Source organism: Dicentrarchus labrax, unplaced genomic scaffold (assembly GCF_905237075.1).
Source record: "Dicentrarchus labrax unplaced genomic scaffold, dlabrax2021, whole genome shotgun sequence".
NCBI classification, from domain to species: Eukaryota; Metazoa; Chordata; class Actinopteri; family Moronidae; genus Dicentrarchus; species Dicentrarchus labrax.
This window is the reverse complement of record NW_026136708.1, coordinates 17,418,236-17,439,706: the sequence shown is the minus strand read 5'-3', so window position 1 is coordinate 17,439,706 and position 21,471 is coordinate 17,418,236. Positions and strand designations below refer to the sequence as shown.

General features: G+C 39.7%; 1 protein-coding gene across 2 annotated transcripts; it reads right to left on the bottom strand.

The window, feature by feature from the left end:
* Positions 1-872: 872 nt before the first annotated feature.
* nr2e1 (nuclear receptor subfamily 2, group E, member 1) lies at positions 873-8,923 on the bottom strand. Of its 2 annotated transcripts, none has more exons than XM_051408549.1 (9): positions 8,310-8,923; positions 5,412-5,557; positions 4,607-4,694; positions 4,002-4,237; positions 3,379-3,525; positions 3,034-3,130; positions 2,739-2,888; positions 2,395-2,500; positions 873-2,122 (listed from the first exon to the last, which is right to left on the bottom strand). In XM_051408549.1, the coding sequence occupies exons 1-9, from the start codon at positions 8,368-8,370 to the stop codon at positions 1,960-1,962; spliced, it is 1,194 nt and encodes a 397-aa protein (XP_051264509.1). In that variant the 5' UTR covers positions 8,371-8,923; the 3' UTR covers positions 873-1,959. The 2 variants fall into 2 exon arrangements, with proteins under 2 accessions (XP_051264509.1, XP_051264511.1); XM_051408551.1 differs by lacking the exon at positions 8,310-8,923 and adding an exon at positions 6,002-6,029.
* Positions 8,924-21,471: the final 12,548 nt, after the last annotated feature.

The following is a 21,471-nucleotide window of genomic DNA, read 5'->3' as shown; positions in this document are numbered from 1 at the left end:
TCCACGCATAATTACATTTAATGATTTGGACTGTTGACCTGTCAAGCTGCACCAACCATTACTATTTATTATTACATTTATGATTCAATAAATACCTAATCTATCAGCTTCATTACATAAACATTTAGACCTATGGCTAATCAGAGAGGTTTTTTTTAAACAGTCCTGAGTTTTATTTAGATTAGAGCAGGCTACTTCTACAGGGAAATGGATAGCACTTCATAGTAAGGGTGAAAAACACATGCTTAAGTAATGCATTACCAATGTATGACTTGTGATCAGTTAATGCATGAATTAATACAGGATGTATCATGAAGATAAAGTCACTGAGAGTTTATTTAATTAGTTAAAGCTTAATAGCGCATCAATAAATTATTTATTCACAGTTAGCTCATACATTTAATTATAAGTCACCAAATGACCTTGAATCCAGTTAAATAGAAACTGGTATTTTGGATCTATGCATTCAATAAGCCTCCAAGTACCTCTTCATACCTGTACTCATAATTATTTTCAAATTAGTATCACAACACGACTTTACTTGAAGGGACACATGTCAACAAGGCAACTTGTAATAATAGCTGTGGTTGCTTTATTTGGGAGGCCAGTGGCCATTCTGTTATATTAAACATGTCAGTCTGTTTAGGTGCCATCTCAAACTTAAGAATGTGACATAAATTAGGACTTTTAATGTAACTGAATTCCTGCAAATATAATGGCATTAAAATTAATGTAGAAATGATTCTTTAAATGAACAATTAATGATCCATAAAGTGGTAACAAATCACATAAACTCACAGTGATTTCATGTCTTAATGGTGAGCAACATGAATTCCTGCTATAGCCAGCATTAAATCATCATGAGTCGTACATTAGTTACTTAAGCACGTGTTCTTTATCCTTCGGTTATTGAGAAATCTTTTGAAATTGAACTTTACATTGATAATAAAATCAGATCTGAGAAGAGCATCACCATTATTTGCAATGATGTGTATTATAAACAAGTTTCAAAACTGCAGCAGGTAGTTTTATATCTACTGTAGGTTATTTGAATACAGATTAATTCAGTGTCTTTTATTCTCTCGGTTACAACTCTAAATAGTTATAACTCCAAATATTTACAACAGAATAAAAACATCACAGGCCACAAAAAACATTTCCAAGTGCTGAATATTTTATCCAGTGTTAGTGTCTAACTTCACAAAGTCGACCTAAACATTTTTAATGCTGCGCCTCAAACAGGACACACCAACACAAACAGGACAGTAACCACTTAAATACAAACACCATCTTCAGATGAATGTAGTTTTACAGTGAGGAGGCAGTGCAAGCGTATGCTTTGAAAGTCTTTCCCCCCCACCCCCTAATTCTTCATAGAGTTGGCACCTCTTCTTCGTTGCCCCGTGCGTTTGGTTTCAGCACCGGATCGAGGGACAGCGATTCACATCCCCCATTACGCATGCATCATCTTTTTTGGTTTCCTCCATTGGGATTGAACACAGCAATAAAAGACTGAATTGGTCGTCAAGCTCATTGGTCTCACAGACACTCGAAAAAAACTTCTTAATATATAACATTTCTTTGTCAGACATACTTGGCGGGTGTTCTACAGAGTCTTTAGGCGATTTTTAAACATTGTAGGCTGTCTGTGCCCACACCAGAGATTGCAGTTTTTCAGAATCATACAGGTAATTCTATAATGAAAGTTACAGGCTATTCCTTAACTAGAGCAACTGTTAACTGACTACTTGGTGAATTCCTGCTGTGTTGCAGTCTTTGTTTCAAGGGAGCCTAGGCCTAAATAGGCTATTTTAAGAAGGCCTAAAAGATTTTGTGCTCAGAAAAAAAGATTCATCCCATGGTTACACCTGCTATGATTTGACATTCTGTCAACTGCTGGGTGGGTCTCTGGGCCTTCAGCTCAAGTCTTTTCCATGCGCCTGGACAGATGATGAGAACTCATATATCGCTGGACTTGTACATGTCGGAGAGGAGCCTGGTGATGGGCACGTTGCCGATGGTCTTCTTGAAGAACACCTCCTCTATGGTGGACGGGCCGACCGAGCGGAGTGCCGGCAGGAGCAAGAGCAGCTTTCCGAAGCGACAGGGCTGAGTCGGGTACCTGAAAAGAAATCACTGGGAGTCAAAAACAACATCTTTCTGCATTTCTATATGCAGACGCTCTGCTGCAACCTATTCAATTAACACACACCTGTGACAAGTAGCTGCTAATTAAAAATAAGGTTCAACTGTTGCACCTGTGAACAATTACAGGAGACTACAGTGGCTTATTGCCTCATTAACTTTATAATGAATCTGGCTGCTAATTACCTGCAGGAGATGGTGCAAAATGCATGAGCTTATGGTAGATAGACTGACTGAGTTGAATCTTACCTGGTGTGTATGTAACTGTTGAGAGTGAGCTGTGCCTCGTCTTGTAGTGCAGCAATGGCGCTGGCATTGCGGAAACTTCTTAACTCAGTGTTGCCATGTGTAGGAACTGTAAAACAAAGACAGGGTTTTAACAGTTAAAAAAGGTGGTGTGATGTATAAATGATGACATACTAGTAATTGAGCTGCTGAAATCTCTTTTTTTTTTAATTCCCCTTCCCTTTCCAGAAATGGGTTTAGGCCGCAGGGAAGCTTGAGTTTGCGCAAATAATGGCTTTTGGTACTTAGAACTCCTTTTTGGTTAAATGAGAATACTGTGAAGTACCCAGTGAGATAATAATACTAACCAGCTTTGAATGTCACGATGCATTTCAAACAGGCAAACTCTGTTGCATCTAGGCGCATCTGTCTGAATCTGGTGACCACCTCTTGAAGTGCTTGTATCTCAGACATGATCTTATTCATCCGCTGAGACTCTGTGTTTTCAGTGTTCATTCCTGTGAAGAAATGTGGAGAAAATGTCTTAACACTGCAGCAGTATGCAGACATCGACTGGACTGTGCTAACACATTTACATCTGCAGCTCATGAGGCCTGTTAGTGGCCTGTATTCAGATAAGCTCTCTCATGCCTTGTTACATACCAGAAACAGCAAGAAGAGTAGTGGAGTCCACAGGAATGGCCCATTGTGCGATGCCCAGAACAAATAATTCCCTCCAGGCGTCCTCCAGCAGAATCAGCTGCAAAGAGCAATTGTTTCAGTGTTAAACTGTGCACCACAATGCACCAATGATTTATTCTATTTGAAGCCCTTTTGACTCTTATTAAACAGAAGTACATTAGTAACATCACCAGCATAAAACATAAGCATAAAATTCCTCTCCTAACAGTTTCCCTTGACTGCTGCTCATTTTCAAAAGGCCCCTGCGGGATAATATTTGGACTCCTTGTTTAAAACTCTTAAACTTCAGCCCATCAATCCAAGTACCTGGTCAGATAAAGGGAGGGTGGAGAATGCGGGAACACTTTTTGCCCACTTGATGCTCATGAAAAGGAGGCGCGCCGCTGACTCGCACACAGACTCCGTCGCCACCTCATAGAGGTACATGGGGGTGCCGCTTACTTCATGGGGATACTGGAGGGAGAGAAAGAGATCATCGCCGTCATGTATCAGTCTGTGTTATAATGAAACCGTTCAGAGAATGGTGAACAACAAAGGTCAAATTCCAAGCCCCAGCACCTGATTTTATAATCATTAGTGTTGCTTGTGGTGGATTTACAGTGAGAAATCTAATAGGCGGATTTGTGGCTCCAAATAGGGACAAGAATTTCAACTTCTAACCCTTACGAAAAAAAAAAAAAAAAATGTAATCCTATAATAACATTTAGAAAGGCTATAATACAAATATCCACGGAAAATCGTAAACTATTAAAAGAAGTGTATATTCTGATCATTCTATTTTTTTAAAAATGACATGAAATGCTATAAATGGCCAGTAAAGAACAAACAGACTATAGAGTGATCAGTAAAAAAAAACAATTTATAATCCAAGTAAGTCAAATCCTAGGCTTTAAAGAAATATATAATTTTAAATACATCCCAAGATATACCTTAGGGGTGGGCTGTGCCAGACCCACGATGGCTTGTCTCTCCGGTGTGGTGGCTACTGTGCCCATCTCCAGGTTGTGAGGCTCCAGTTGCGTGACCGTGGTAAAGAAGGGAGGGCCGGGCAGGGAGGATCCCGGGAAATGGGTCGATGATCCGTTCACCTCTTTGTGGCCCCGGAAATATAGGGCAACCTGTTTGCGGATGGTGGACGTCCGCGGCCCCCGCTCGTGTTGAACGGCTGTGAAACGGGACAGGAGGGACACAGAGTTAGGGGACAGGAGGGAGTTATTTATCTCACTACCAGTTTATTTTTTTATTGCGCTGAACTAACTGGTCCCAAAATTAAGGACTCAAAGAGCACATTTTGTTTGTGCGACAGACAAAATAATTGGCTTCAATGAGCTGTAATCTATGAATGCTCCCACACAGTATAAATAATTTCCCCTTTAAAATAAATAAAGAGTAGATAATTATCAACCCGTTTCATCTTTTGAGGGTCGATTAACAGCCTCAATACAGTTTCCCATCCGAGCTGCCCACCTCGAACCCAAACCCCACTGCATGGCGTGCCTATGGCCAAAGTGATAATTCAATTAAGCCCATTTACCGTCTTTATTCATGTTCACTTCCAGACACTTTTTCAAACGGCACGCTCGGCATTGGTTTCTGTGAGTTTTGTCGACGGGACAGCCGCCCTGCACAGAGAGAAAGACGGGGAGAGAAAGACAGTTACAGCCTTCAGTTGAATTTATCTCAGTTTGCACGGCAGGGGCTTGTTGCTTTTATCTTCCTGGGAGGCCAATCCCCAGGTGAGAGATCGTGCTATTATCGTGTAGTTATCGACCTGCTCCCCTGCGGCTCTAGTGCGGCCTCATCCCGGAGGATAAGTACTCTATCCCGCCCTCTGCTGCCTAAATCCTCGCCTTGGAGTCATCACATTAGATTGGATTACACCTGCTACATTATAGCAGCGCGGTGTTTAGCCCAATACTTAATGGTAGAGGCATGACACAATTAGGCTCATCAAGGGAGACTTAACATAGCGCCAACAGGGAAAAGCAAATCTGCGCGTAAAAAGCGCACTCCGTGCGTAAAGCTGTTAATGGTTTTTGGATGAGGACCAGGTACGTCGTGTCACTTAAATCCCGCTTCTAATAACACTAAGAGCACAAATCTCTCTTGGGACAAGTGCTGTAACTGTAGTTTGCTGATGAGACATTATTGAGAGCACGTGACAGATTATTAGGCTCAGATGACTGTGAATGGAAAAGCTTCCCATTCCTTTTTCTGATTGCTTGTGTCTCTAACTTCTCCACAAAATAAATGATACAAATACGACACTAGAGGCCTGCGTGAAAACAAGCATATAGGACTTAAACGTGGATATATAAGAAATAAGGAGGAAGCCTCACCTGAGAGCCAGATTTACAGACGTAGGTCCTGTTTCTGCGGATGCTCCTCTTGAAGAATCCCGAACAGCCGTCACAGGCGTAAACACCATAATGCTTCCCTGAGCTGCGGTCGCCGCACACTTTGCATGGAATGTCCAGAATCCGACCTGAGAAAGGTCCATGTTTCAGTAAGACACCGCTCACAGAATCACTAGAGAGCCACTCGACTCAATTTTAAATGAATAAAAAGACATGGCAAATTGTGACTATTGCTTATCGTTTCTCATGAATATTGAAGAAGTGGCTAAATTCCAAGAACTAGTTCCAAAGTTGACACAAACTTGGAAAATATGCTCATAGCTTTTTAAAAAATTATTTGCAGTTTAGTTCTGTATTTCAGTTAAATGAGTTTTAGGTTGTCTGCTTGAGTTGGCACTGTGTTCATACAGTAAATGCCAAAAATGAACTCATTTTGGACATTTTGCACTGTGGACAAATCGTCTTACAAATTACTTGTTTTTTTTTGTCCGCAACCCCACAAAACACACACACACACACACACACACACACACACACACACACACACACACACACTGGACAGCGCCCCGCACCTCGACCGTCCATGGGAATTCACGGCGCACATTTCAAGAATAAAGTCCGGTGGGAAGCGTCATATCTGAGCTCTCTAAGACAATGGCCTGAGGGCGCACAATGGAGACATTAGGGGAAAGTGTTAACTTAATGATTTTCCCCCATTGAACCTCGTCTGACTGCCTGGATCTCGACAAGCTGCCAACTCCCCTTCATAATGGGACTCGACAGCTGCTTTATCCCGCAGGTCTATAGGCCCCAGGATTAGGGAGTGACACTGCACCATGAGAATAATGCGCACCAACTCGTTTCACCAACTCAAATGAAGTGTATGTAAATCGACCCCGGTGTAGATGAAAAAAATTTGATTTTTTTTTGTGGAGATTTTGTATTCAAATCTATAGAGGTATATTTGTATGCATATGAGGGAGTCTTTTTTTTTATTCTGGAGGGAAAAGCCGTCTATGTAATTACACTGACGTTTTGCCACCTGCTCATTGATTCTCCACTGACCCGTCAAAAAGGGTAGCATGGGAATAACCACTGAGCAGCAAAAACAATGACTCCAGGAGAGAGTTATAGAGCTTCAATTGCCAGATTATTAAGAATCAGAAGGACATGTTGGCTATTTAACTGTTGGCCACAGCCGTGTAATTGCGATAAAATAGAGAGAACCAACGTTTTATGTAGCATTTATATCTGCTAAGAGTTTCTCTATAAGGCCTGTTGAAAGTCATCTTCTGATCACGGGAGTAATTTAAAAAACAACAACAACCTGCTGTATAAGAAGTTATATCCCCATTTCTAATTATCTATAGTCCAGGTAGAATCTAGATTTTTTAAATTTGTTTTTACTTATAAAAAAATGTTGACTGTATTCATTGGAGTCACTCACTGATTAACAGATATTTAATAAACCGAATTTAAGCAAGTCAAGTTCATTTACACTCCTGAAATAAAAGTTTTGAGTGATTTAAGTGCGCAGAATTTCAACAAGATAAGCTCAAACAAATATAAAATTGTATATTGCTGAGAGTCAATTAAATAAAATGACGAACAATTTTGTTGTGAATGGGGGAAATGTATTTAACTTCCCGCTGTGGGGGTCCAATTCGTCTCCATTGTGTGCAGTAATTGCTTGAGGATATATGGCATATTCTATTAACGTAATCACCATCAAGGCAAAAACCTGCTAAAAGAACTGGAAATGAAGTTTTGCAGGAAATGTCTCTGCTGACCACCCATAATGTGAACTTGAATGACAGAAGTTGTTCTGTTTGTTGCTTTATTCTAATTTAAAACAGGTCGGTTGTGTACAGCAATTTAAATACATTTGAGGCACCTGAGGTACTACACACAACAGAAGCAACAGTTTGACATGAATAACTCATATTCGGAAATGGTGAACGATACTTAAAGAAACACACAGGCGAAATGTAAATTTAACAGAAGTGTTATGTGTTTTGAAACAGAGCAATAACACACTTTGTGCCAATATTATAACTGTGATTTAATTTCTATTGATTATGAGGCCTGTGTATATGAGGAAAAAACTACACACCCATTCCAATTTAATCTAAAAACCTTAAACCACGAGAAAATCTCCAACACCAAAAGAAAAATACTCGACAATTTAATTTAAATAGACTGACTACATTCACGATTAATAATATAAATTAACGTTTTTCTGCAGTAGTACAGAAACGCGCGCCCGCAGGCACATAAAACCGATATTAAAGGGCTGGAATAATTTGTCTAAAAGGGCAGAACAATAAGAGAAGAGTCTCTTACACGAGCTTTAAAAATCATATCATTGCTAGATAAATATCTCGCTCTTCGTTTAAAGCATTATCACTCTTTTAAGGACATTGCTGAAAAGGAAATTACAGGCAACAAGTGGCACCAAGTGGGACGCAGGAGGATTATTCGGAGCGTGGATGGTCACTTCTTTACCTCTCAACTTTACAAAAAATATATATATTTCTTAAGAGATGTCTTTCCAATCAGGCCGAGGACGTGATAATTATCAGCCACGGACACAAGTTTACGCAGCCAACTGTGTGTGTGTGTGTGTGTGTGTGTGTAGGTGTGCGTGTGTGTGTGTGTGTGTGTCTGTGTGTACTCGGAAAAAGGACACGGACGACAGCTATTCCCCACGGATCACTACTCACATTTTTGTAAGACCACGAGGAATCAACTGACTTAATTATTGTATTGAAGCTCCGATGACATGCACAAGCCGTGGAAGTAACCATACAACAGTTCTTTTTTTTTTTACACTCTCCATGCCAGAGAAAGGCCAAATATAGACGACTTATTCTAACTTACTTGATTTGACATTCAGAATATCCAGACAGCCACTTGTTGAGCCGGCGGGTTTGCTCATCATGGATACTTGACTTAATAATAAAGTTCAGAACGAAAATAAAACGGGGGGTCCTCTTTATCTTCTTATTCTTGCTGACAAAAACAATGAAAAAAAAGCGTGAAACCACAGCACTTTCCTTTGGGGGTCTTTACCAGCAGCGATGAGATCGGCAAGTCAACGTCCCGAGTTGCCCAACTTGACAGATCTCCGATCGACGAAGCCCAAATTTAAGACACAGTACGGTTGTACATTGTATCAGACAAATCTTCGCCTCCGATGTGCACGGTCGGAGAGCCGGACTTGCAGCCCCCCCCGGGACAGCGACCGGTTAGCGGCTACAGCAACCCTCCAGGCGGTGCATAAAGTTGGAGTTGGAAAAACGCTGCCTGGAGCGCATCCGACTGTGTCAGCCCGGTGGGAAAGAAGAAACGAAAAAAGACACCAAAAAAAAATCAATTTTCGTCTATTCTGACAGGTGAACGCTTGTTAAAACCAGGACACGATGTGACTTTGTGGTGCGAGTTCCTCAAATAAGCCTTGGTAATATTTATGAGAAGTGTCAGGGGAGGCTGGAGGGTGGAGATCTCCACTTCCTTCATCCACTTGGCTTTCTACTCCAAACTCCAGCCTGACGTCACTGGCGTGTGAGGGAGTGTGTGTGCGTGTGTGTGTGTGTATGTGAGAGAGAGAGAGAGAGAGAGAGAGAGAGAGAGAGAGAGAGAGAGTGACTGATCGTGTGAATGTGTGTGCAAGCGATGTGAAGTGCCTTGCTCATGGATCAAGAGGCATTGCAAACAAAAAACACGTGTTGCATACATGTTTTCTGCATAATTTACATTTGTTTTAGCTCTGGATTCGTTTATTTTAGGTTTATCATTGGACTACTTCTCTTGTAGTCCCACGATACACCTGAGAACATGATTCAACATGTAATCATATTCGAAAAATAAAAGAATATACAACAAAATCTCACCTTACTCTCTGCATGGAGCGGAATTTGAGACGGTGCTGCAGGAAACTTGCAGTTATGTAAAGAATATCAGAACTGCTGAAGTAGGCTGTGTTGTTCGACCACTGAGAGGTTACTATATGGGGGAGGGGAGGGGAGTTTTAAGGGGCTCAGACATAAAACAGTGTCATGCTCCTCATTTCCTACACACACAAGCACAAAAACAATTGTGTCTGGTTACACATGCAGTCCTTATGATTCAGTGATAAGTGCTTGGGGCCCACTGTAGATATTGATCAGTCAGAGCAACTGTTACACAGCTGAGCTAGAAATTGTACTGATTTACTTTCAGTTTAGTTTTAATATTTGTTATAGAAACGTCAAAGAAGAAAAGCATTCAAACTTATTGCAATATTCTAGAAATAATGTTAAAATAAGGGTTTTTTTTATGTTGTTGCACATAAGTGAGTTGTCTCTCTTTTGTTAAAGGCTTATTTTAATGTCACGTTGAGCCTCCCCCACTGATCACAGGGGGTTTTTATCCTGTTGCAGGTGTTTTTAACTAGGTTGTTATTTGGGTTTATTTATCGGTGCTCATTCAAAGGGTTTGCCATCGATTGATTAATGTGGTCAATCTGAAGTTAGAGCTCGTTAGCTGGAGAGTATACAGACAGAGTATTGGCACCCTGCACTGTGAAGCCAAAACAAGTCTGCTGGATTTTGATATAATGATGAATACTTGACTAATTTGAACCAATGCAGTTTTTAGAAACAACGCATAGATACATACAAACAAACATAAATTATATATAATATGATATAAATTATATTATATATATATAAAACATATTTCATTTAATCTGAGTTCTTACTTTTCAAACATTTGGGCGCCTTATTATTCACTACTATCCTGCACTTATACTATAATCCCACACTGTTGTTTCCCCTCACACTCACTTTCACACCAGATAAAAACTACAGTTACACCAAATCTTGTCCTGAAAACTCACTTTAATAATAAACTGAAATTATAAAAATTCGATACAATATGTCTTTCACTCTCTTATGCCCTCAAATTTGGCTAATTAATTAATTTACCATCTTCAACTAGTGGGTAAGCTGGTTTAAAGTTCCTCCTGTCACCCCCTGCAGTCAGTGATCAGAATTTGGACACCGGGGCGCGAACCGTGCCCGGTCGTCCGGAGGGTCTTGGTCTGGCTGCAGGCCCCCAACTCACTGACACCCTGACCTTGACAGCTTGCTGTGCTTTCGCCGGGTAACTCCAGAAATCCATATTCTGTTTTTAATTGTGTTCATTCCCACGGTACACTGAAGGCCATATGGACTCACAAAGTGTCGATTTAAGCGGACAGGGGCGAGGCGGAGAGGCGTAGTTAATTGCAATCAGCCATTGTTGTGTCTTTCAACCTGCCCTTTAGCTGCACAGCCAAGGCTGGAGACTAACAAGCCTGTGGTGAAATCACTATAATATTCCTTTGATTTTTTCCTGCAGGGACACACAGAAAGCCTCAATAGGAAGTTTATAGCCACATATTGTGTTTTATTCTCCCTCTTATAAATGGTTCACATAAAAGCTACAATGCACCTTAATTATGAGGACCATTTTACTGACTCATTTATTTTTACATTTTTAAAGGATTACAAATTCTTTGCCATAGGTAATGAAAACGTGTCTTATTGGTGAGAATTTACGAAATGAAACCTACAAAAAGCTGATTTGGAAATCACGTTAGATCAATAACATTTGCAGTTATTTCGTGTGTGTGTGTGTGTGTGTGTGTGTGTGTGTGTGTGTGTGTGTGTGTGTGTGCGCGCGTGAGTGTGTGTGTGTGCGCGCATGTGTGTGGGTGGCTGCCGGGGTGGGTGAATGGTGAATGTGTGACATAATCTCCTTAACTCGTCCTAATCCTCGTCATTCACTGATAGCCTTTACACAAATATAACCAACATCATGGTTGCCGGGGTTGCCTTCTTTCACTTTTTTTTTGTATTAGTGACTCTCTTCTCCTCCAGCAGTCAATGAAATGACGCTAACAAAGGGGCCAGTGGATTGTGTATCTGTTTTTTCGGGAGCTCAGCATCAGTATGCGGATACTTGACATACTATAGGATAGACTTTAACAACGAGAAACGAGTGAGAGTCCTACAGAAGTCACTGCAAAACAATGCAGAGACACGTTGTTGCGTGTGTTGTGAATGTCTTGACATCCTTTATGATTTTTTTTTGAACGACGAGGAAACACCAGAGACAACAGGTCAGGTGTATTTGGATGTGTTGTCATTTACACCTGTTGATTTATGTTATTTTCCAGCTCAGGATGACATTTTAATGAGGTGGAAGTTATAACACTGGCTCAATACAATATTTAAATATTATAAAAATAACTTATTTAGCTATTTACAGCATTTCTGAGAGGTATACCTATAGACAATGACCGGCTGGAGGCCATAGTTTAACCATCTTTTTACGCACTGCTATCACTGTGCAGGCCCCTAACCGACCAGGCGTAAGGCAATCGGATTTAGGGAGAAGTCACAAAGCTCCAGAGAGCAAATAATGAGGAGAATTCAAGCCGAACAAAGACCCACGCAGCCGTGCATCCCTTAAAACTAACCGGGGAGATCATCATCTTCAGCCCACAGACACTGCTGGTAAAGAATAATTCCGTTAACTGGTGACAGGTACAGTCATTAAACTGTGATTGGGAGTTGGTGTTTGTAAAAGGCGCGTTCAATAAAGTCTGATAGTCTTAAATTATGATTCAACTTTCCAAATAAGTGAGAAATATGCGGCCAGATTTCAGCACCACGGACAGTTCAACCACAGGAGTCACTGAGTAGATGCATCTCACCTGTCCGCGCGCTTATTCCAAATTTAAAGGGGCCTGTAACCTGTCTTGATTTTTATGTAATTAAAGACATTTAATTAAGACACAGTTCAAATATGTTTTAAAATATTAAATAATAGTTTTTCTTTGATTGAATCTGTCTTTATTTTACTGTAAGGCTCTTCCTCCCTGCAGTCAGCATTAACTGAGTGTGATCTTGACTCCACTAATCCAGTAATTGCTCTGATCCTGACAATCAGACACGCTGGTGAATTCAGCCAATCAGGATCCAGTATTGTGACTGTTCTCCCATGAGGCATGCTAAGCATTTAACTTACCTTCATACAAACATCAAATAGTCAAACAACAGGCTTCTTACCAAGAGCTAATGGAGCCTTTATATTGAAAGCTAAATCATGATAAAATCTGGACACCTGCACATTTGACCAAGAAACGTTTTAATGTTGATTGTTTTACTATATGTTCCCGGGACTCAGGAAATCAGTGTTGACTTGTGAAATAAAGTGAAATGACTGAATGAACAGAAGACAGAGAGAAAAACTTATCAATATATGTTTATTTTTCATTCATGCCACTGAGTCTGTTTTGTCTTCTGCATCTTCCTCCTGTTAGATAAGGACAAGTGGACATTTTGTAGAAGCATTTTCGCCTGTATTTTATCTCTACGCCAAGGATTCAGTAAATGAAGTTGCTCTTTATTTCACCCAACACAATAACAAACCCATTTCAAGACAACACAAGTTGTATTGAGTCAACTAATAAAAGAGCCTCAAGTATAAACATTGCGATTGGATCCTATCAAAAGCTGCAAAAGTTGCAATATTTCATGACTCTAGTTTCTTAAATGTAAATAAATATTTGAAAAATTTAATTCAATTGAAATAAAAAACTAATTTTGTACTGTTGGTTGGAGTTGTGAAGGTGTCACTTTGGGTTTTGCTCTGCTGGGCAGACTTTTTACAAACTAAAAATGTCATCATCACTTTATTAGGAAGATTATCAGCAGATAAATGTATAATGAAAATAATATCATCAATTGCTGTCCAACTCCAGCAGTAACAACCTGCATAAATGTATGTATGTAGGCCTATGTATAAAAATCTTATGATATAATATATTATAATATTTTTTCAATAATTTTAGTACAATTTTCCTAATTATACTTTTTTCAAGTAAGATTTTGAATGTGGTATTAATACTATTATTAAAAGATCCCCACAAGATATGTATTAAGACATATATGAATACTCTACCTGGAACAATAATTAATATTTTTCTAAAAAAAAGGGGATAAAACGTATAATTTCCACATTAAAATCATTAAAAAGGCATCTTCTCATTCTTCCTACATAAAAATATCAAAATATATGAATATATGAAGTTTTCCTGCTGAACACAAGATGTCTCCCACTAACTGTAAAGTCCATCCTCAGTGTATCTGCACTGCTGGCTCACTCTATATCAAATAATCTGCATATTGGACCAGGTTTGACTTCCAGACTAGTTGTGATGTCACAAATTATGCTTGTAGGCTCCGCCCCTTAAAAAAAAACAGATTCTCAATGAGCTCAGAGAAACTTTCCACTTTCAGCAGATGAATGTGAAAACATCCTTCTAGTGTCTCTGCACATACATCATTCAGCACAGTGACGCTCAAACATCTAACAGTAGGATCAAGAAGAAAAACATATTCCTGAGTGGAGGGGGGAGTAAGTAAAGGATCTGATTATTTCTTCCATCTACTGCTGCAGTGGGTGTTGTGGGAGTGTGCATGCAGGAGTTTATTTATCAAGAAACACAAGTGAGGTTTAAGGTTGTGTGTCAGTAGTCCAACCTACAGCACTTGGTTTCCTAAGGTGAGATCTCCTTTATCCACACATGCAAACTCATACAGACATTTACACACAAGCCAAGGCCTCACCATGGACCAAGACCCCCCCCAAAAAAAAAAACCCCTCAGACCCAGAACCCAAACCCAGAAACCCACAAAGTTGGTGCGGTGCAGTTGGACGCTCTGACAAATCTATTTGGGGCAAATTGTCAGTGAGAAACTTCCGCTCGAACTGCCGTGGACAAAACTGGCTGTTGGGGAGAGCAAATCCCGCTGCATGAGGGTGGGGGACAATGGGGGGCGAATGTGTTGATGTGCGGCCGGTGGCTGGGGAGGGACAATGGACGGATTAGTCAGTCCTCTGGCTGACTGATTTGAGATGGCTCCTCTCAGCCTCTCACCGTGGGGAGTCCCATTGTCCCGCTTCTGATTCCCACTTCTCACAAACTCCAAACAAAAGTCAATCTCTTTCTCAAGGGAGGGGGGGAATATCGACCCGTGTTTCAGCTGGGGGAAAGTGACTCAAAAACTTATGTGCGAGAGATGGCTGACTCTCTAACTCCCCTTCCACTCTTTATGTCTTTTCCCCCCTTCTCCTCTTCGCCTTCATCCTCCTCATTTGCAGTCTTTATTGCCTGGTGGTGCTGGTGGATGGTGTGGATGTTGAATGATCCCGGTTTTTCAGACTCGAGTGGGGCTGGGGCACCTGTTGGAGGCTTAGAGGCGGCTTTGCGGCCGGGGTCATTAATATTAAAATATACAGAGATGCCATCACGGGCTGGTCTGAAATCGGTCTGATGTCGCCCCTGGGTTCCCTCTCTGGATGGACCTCTGCTTTCAGTCACTCGTGAAGAGCCTTCTTTTCTTTTTTTCTGTCTTCTCTTTTTCTTTTTTCCCTCCCTGAAAAGACTCGTTAACAAATTATGACAGCTGAGTAGAGGGGCTTAGTCTGTTCACACTGCAAAGACAAACATGTGAGAGCCAAGGAGCCCGCGATGTGATCAATGTATCTACAGTTCATTTGATATGTGTGTGAAAGTGCCAGGATTTGACTATGTTGACTAGATTTGTGAGAACATTTAAGATTTCATTTTATAACTTCCTGGGAAATCTTTAAATATGAAGTTGCCTAAACAAGATTTTACTCTCAGGAGTCAGGTTAGTGTCTATTTATGAAGAACAAGGTAACAGGTTATTAATGACATTTTCTTTTGAGCTAATAATCTGTTTTGTTTAACAAAACCCTTTAACGTGTAAACCCCTGGACTGTTGAGGGTTTAAAGAAAAACATATAAATAACAGTTTCCATCACACTTCTCCCATTCAGCCATTCACCAATAATGTTAATAATATTTCAACATAAATTTTTACAACTTGAATAACAATATCAACATACCTTTATTACACTTGTTCTCTCTGTATTGTTATTTAAGTTTATATTTTACAATGAAAGATGGTAACACAATTTACAATAAAATGTAATAGCATCTTAATGTAATTACATTTGACATGGTACTTTATTCAAATGTTTTAATACTTATGTGTGTATGCATGTTATGATACATGATATATAATTTGTACATGTTCAGTAGAAGATGTGCTGAGTTGAATATTAATGCTATAAAGTTTCTACAGTTTCTGATATCAAAACGTTGGCACAAAGGCAACACATCTTAAAGAAACAATCAACTTATTATTGTTTTTCTTTTGACAAATCAACACTCACGTATTCTGGGAGATTTTAAGAACCTAAATATTTTACATTTATTCAACTTTATCCATTGTTTAAAGGGCCAAAAGCTGTTAGTAAGTAATCTTTGATCCTTTGGCTTTTTCAACATGATGAGGAATTCAAGTTTGTAAATGAAATAAAATGATATTTAATACTGATTTCTCTTGTTTTCATTTATATGAGAATTTTGGTTTGTCGATGATTAATATGTCTGACTAATCCCACCAGGAGGATCAGACAACTTAATTACATAATTTAATGTTTTATGATGTATACAAATACTTCATTTGGGACATTTGTCTGATCTACAGAAAAGTTAATTTGCCCTATTAGAAGGTTTTTTAAATGATATCTACTCCTACCTCATTGAAAAAAAATTCAGGATCCATGTGTATGCAAATATTATTTATTTAAATGTTTTTCATTTGAAAAGTCTATGTCCACTGGAGGTTTTAAGTCACAAAGTCATGCTCTGTACACGTCTTAAGCTCTGACTTAAGGTGATCACAGAAACTTTTTCCCTTCAGTGGATAAATGTGTCAAACTCTGCACATACATCATTCTGCGCAGTGACACTCAAACATCCAGCAACAAACACAAACACATTTTTTTTAGTGCAGGGGGCCTTACTATCCGTCAGTGGCATATCACAAGAGAAGAGAGTTTCATTCACGCACACAAATAAGTGACTCTTTAAAAAGCAGTAGCAGTGGGAACAGTGGTCGCGGCTGTCAGGCAGATTAACCGCAGAATGGCTGTCATCAGCAGCGGTTCACCTGGAGTCACTCTGACAGTCATTCTGCTGTTTATCCTGCTCTGTTCAGCAGTCAGTCTTGCTTCTCCTGATGTTATCCTGCTGGCTCCAACAGGTCAGGTTCAACGGTCACGGTCTGGGGTCACAGTTTCCACTCGTCATTAACCCTTGGGGACCCTGCAGCACAGGAGCTGTCATCAGGGGCCTCACGCTCACCTCACGGGTCTTAATACACACCCAGACACGCAGGGGACTGGTGATTCATTGATAGAATCAGGGCATGTGAACCTCCCTGTATTCAGACTGAGGTGTAATGTATTTGATGAGCAGATCTAGGTCAGCGTATGAGTGTGTGTCAGGTGACACGATGAGCATATTGATGAGCATGTGGCATTTGTGGGTTAGCAACCAAAGCATTTGTGTGTATACACCAGATGATAGGCCCTGTATTTTTAGTTAAACCTAACAAAATTTAGGACAACATTGCTGTAATTTTCCTATAAGATGTTTCTAGAGAGAAGTCAAGGGAGATTAGAACTATAAAGCTTCTGGTACCACTTTACATGAAGGTACACATATTCTCCATTAACTAATTAGTATGCATATTAGTAGCACATAGGTTATATCAATATAAAGCACTTATTAATGCTTTATTCTGCATGACCATGTTCTACAACTATTTAGCCATTGACTAAGAGTTTTCCAACTACCGCTTGCAGCCTCCTTAGTTGTTGCACATGAATTACAATATTAAAAGTCCAGTATGTAGCATGTAGGAGGCTCTATTGGCAGAAATCAAATATAATATGTATAACTATGTTTTCCTCATTATTGTATAATCACTTGAATATAGGAATGCTTTTGTTACCTTAGAATGAGCCGTTTATATCTACAGACAGGGGCGTGAGAGCAGGGGTGGCATGAAGTATGTGTCTCAATAATTCCACTACTGTTTAGGGACCCTTAATATGCAGAAATATTCAAATACACTAGGCGAAAATAACACATTTATACCACACGCAAAAAACTGCATGGTTTTTACCCCCAAACTGCCTGAGATTAGTAAGAAGTGGGCATGTCTGTAGGGGGAGAACCTATTTTCATTCAGATATCTTGAGGTCAGAGGTCAATGGATCCCTTTCAAAATGGTCAAGCCAGGTTTTCCATTGCCAAAATTTAGCCCAACCTTGAGCGTTATTTAGGTATTTAGTTAGGTCATCTTCACTCAAGCTTTTAAATGGAGCCCGCTACAGCCTCTAAAGGACAGCGTGGAGGGGAAGAGATGAGCATAATGGGCTGGCACTTGGGTTGGCCAATCAGATTTCAGGGGTGGGCAGTGCCGGGTTCTGCTTCTGGAAACGATCCTGTGTAAAGATGCCGCAGGTCGCCTTCCATGGAGTCCGCCATCTTGAACCACCATGTTTCTATAAAGTAGGTCAGAAAGGACAAACCAAACAATGACTCTAGACAGGGACGTTCAAATTCTTGTAGTACTACGACCTTACAAGGCCCATACTGAGCATATTAAGATTGTAATTCATATACAGCTCTTAATTAATAGCCTTGTAGTTGTTGAATATGGTCATACAAAATAAAGCATTAATGAGTCCTTTATATTGACTAATAAAGAGCCATTATGCTACTAATATGCATGCTAATAAGCAACTAATAGTGAATATGTGTCCCTTAATATAAAGTGTTGCCAAGCTATCATGAGGTTGACTGTGTACACATGCAAACAATGGAAGAAGCTTTACTTGGGTCTGATAGCTTCTGATGTCTGCTAACCTCCTGTCCACAAAAGATGGGTGGTACAAAAGTACAAAAGTTAAACTACATGTTATTTAATGCACATGAGGTAGACAAGTGAGTAGGAAAATGAAATCATGTGAAGGAAAAGGTTCCTGTTCACTGTCGGCACTGACTTTTTTAAAGACAACATTTTGGTAAAGTAGAAAGGTTTAAAAGCTATATTATCATGGCTACATTACAAACAAGACCAAAGCTACTGACTGCACAGTGGGCCAAACAACTTGTGAGTTTGCTCACATAGACAAGTGAAAAAGTGCAATCACATGTGAGAGTGATGCAACTTTTGGCTCCTTAAATACACCTTTAACTGCTTGATGAACCACTAGTCATTGTTTCTTTATTTTTAATTGAATTTAATTAAATTTTTTCCTTTTGTTTTTTTCCCTTTCCATTCATATTTGTCACACATTGCTTTAAAAACGCACATCTAATTGATTTAATGTTTATTATTCTTTCAGTAAAAGAATAAAAGACAGTATATGTTTACGTTATTGGTATCTTTGATAGTGTTTATCCATTGAGAGGTTACAGATGTAATGAGGGAGCCAGATGTTGCTGTGTAGTATTTCTAAATACTGAATATTTTGAGGCATTATCGTCATTAAATATTTATACAGAATATACAGAATATTTCGTTGACCACTATTATTCATGAGCAGAAATATCTACCAGGACATATAATATATAATCAAATATCATTCAAATATCCTTTATTGTCAATTGTAAAAAAAAACCAATCAGAGATTAAAATAATGTAGGTGTGCTTTCCTCTTAGGATAAATGATAACTTTAATTTGTTTTGTTTGCAAAATAATAAAATAAAAATGACACTGCATGTTGGCTCTATCTGAGTCCAGTTTTAAGTCATGAAATTGACATGGTAGTAACAGACAGTGTGTTATGTGAAGGCTTTTAATATGTAGTTCTGTTTCTATAGGACTGTTTTTTTTTTAACTTTAAAAGATAAAGATGAGGAGTGATGAAAGCAGCTGGGAGACATGGGGTCCTTTAGAAACACCCAAACAATGACGAGGGCAAAGAGGCACTTGTTTTTTTTTTTTTCTTCATATTCACCACATTTTCTCAATCATCCACCCCACCACCCAGCAGCTCACTGCTTTCCCATCCTCAAATTCCCTCAAAGTTTCAGATGCTCACAATTCCACAATGCCCAGATGCTGTCCTTTGGCCCTTTACCCCCCTCAACCCAGAGCTATCATTCATAACCTTTCTGTGGAGCTGGGAGTGAAAGAGGTGGGATAAGGGAGAAAGAGGGGGAGCGGAGAGCAACATGGCAGCTTATTTAGAAGACTTCCTTTATTGGAACATGTGCAAGCAGTTCACTCACAAAGGACTTAAATAGGATATTTTCTGTTCCCTATAGTTGCTTTCCCCTTTTAAGTGCCGAGGCAAAAAAAGTAAGTTTACAACTCCCTCCTCAATGGGGGCTCTTCACTCTCAGGTTGCGGGGACCTGAGTGACCTAGGAAAGTTAATTAGGAGGCGAACAAAGAGCGAGCTGGAGCAGAATGCCTAGCCTCTCCTCCAGCCAAAGATGTCATCCATTAATTAGGAAAATCTTTAAGGTGGCCTTATTGAATTTACAGAAAGCCCTGTGGTTGGCGGGCAACAGTTTTTTGATCAAGCCCTGACTCAAACAATGCCTTTCTGGGGGTTAAAAAAGAAGAAGAAGGGAGGAGATTGGTCGTAGAAGAAGAGAGGGAAAAGGGGGGAGTAAAAGAAACGTATGGGTCTGCGGCGCAGTACAGTTTAATGGGGGGGTTGGGGGTTTTGGGGGTTGCTGCCGATTGTGACAGCTCAGATTCACATGGGTATGGGGGGCATAGTTTGGGGATGATGTCATGCAAAGGCAACCTGGGGGCTTGGGAAGTAAGAAGGAGGAGGTACTGAGCTTGAGCCACAGGGGCCACTCAAAGTTAACATCGCTGCCTGCATCTGGGCCAAATCCTTTTCTTCTGGCCCAGGAGAGGCTTTCCTGAACGCCAAGCCCTCCACCACTCCTCCCACTCCCTCGTTCACAAATCAGGGCTTGCTTTAAAGCTAACCTCTTGCTAACTGACTAGCTAACTGCCTTTTCTTTCCAGTCTAACTGCCTATTCATCCCTGGCCCACTATGAATAATATAGCTGGATAAGATGGAGCTGTACTGCAGCTCCTCTGCTTTTAAATACTTTGTCAATTTAACGAGATTTTACGTCGTGTCAACAATATTCTATATTTAAACCTTGATTGTCTTATTTAAAATAAGTAAATAAATAAATAAATAAATAATTTACACAAAACAGTCAATTTTAAGTCACCTGATCAGTCAGTTTATTTCTGCCTTAGGCTAAGTCTTCTTTCTAATTTCATTCTATATTCAATTATATTTATAAAAGCAAACAGTTTATGTATTTTTTAAATTATGTTGTAATATCTTTACACCTATGGGTGCAAATCACTTTTCAGCTTGCATGACCACAGCAACTAATTTCTGTGCTGCATTGAAGTTTTTCCATCCAGTTGTTATTACAAATAAATTACTATTTAAAGAAAGTATGCATACCTATATTTTAAAAATACTGAGGATGGGTTTGGTTTCCAATCACTGTGGGAATCTTGTCCACCAGTGGTGCTGTAGAGCAATGCTTTGTATCTCTCCATGCACATGTAAACACATTTACGCAGAGAGCACAGAGGTGACATAATGCACAATTGTAGAGACTACAAAGGGCGGTTATGCATTTCAACAGTAATTGCTTTACAAAGCAGGAAACAAGCTCAATCACTAATAGTTCCCCCCTTAAGTGACTTGTTAAGATCTTCTAACAGTGTGCTGCACAATATTATAATTGTAAGTAACTGTTTGATTTTAGGGAATGATGTTACCCTTTTTAAGATAAAAGATTTAAAAAATGACTTTATTCATTAATTCATACGACATTCATAACATTAAACTCTAATTTATCATGGAAAACATTCATCAACTCGGCTTTGTTTACATTGGTTGTTGTTTCTGCATCATAATCACCAACTGTGGGTCACAGTCACCCACTTTTAAAGTACTAAATCACTGGAACCAGTAAAGAGCAAAGAAAAACACCCATACAGGCTGGTTAAATGCTGACAGTCACTGGCATGCTCATGCTATATGCTGGCATGCTGTCTTCTCCAT

Bases quoted from the DNA above. Each gene is read 5' to 3' on its own strand.
- nr2e1 (XM_051408549.1), bottom strand. From the start codon at position 8,370: ATGATGAGCAAACCCGCCGGCTCAACAAGTGGCTGTCTGGATATTCTG. The intron at 3,526-4,001 runs GTATATCTTGGG...CTCTCCCTCCAG, and splicing joins TGGCACAGCCCACCCCTAAG to TATCCCCATGAAGTAAGCGG. The intron at 3,131-3,378 runs GTACTTGGATTG...TGCTCTTTGCAG, and splicing joins CCCTCCCTTTATCTGACCAG to CTGATTCTGCTGGAGGACGC.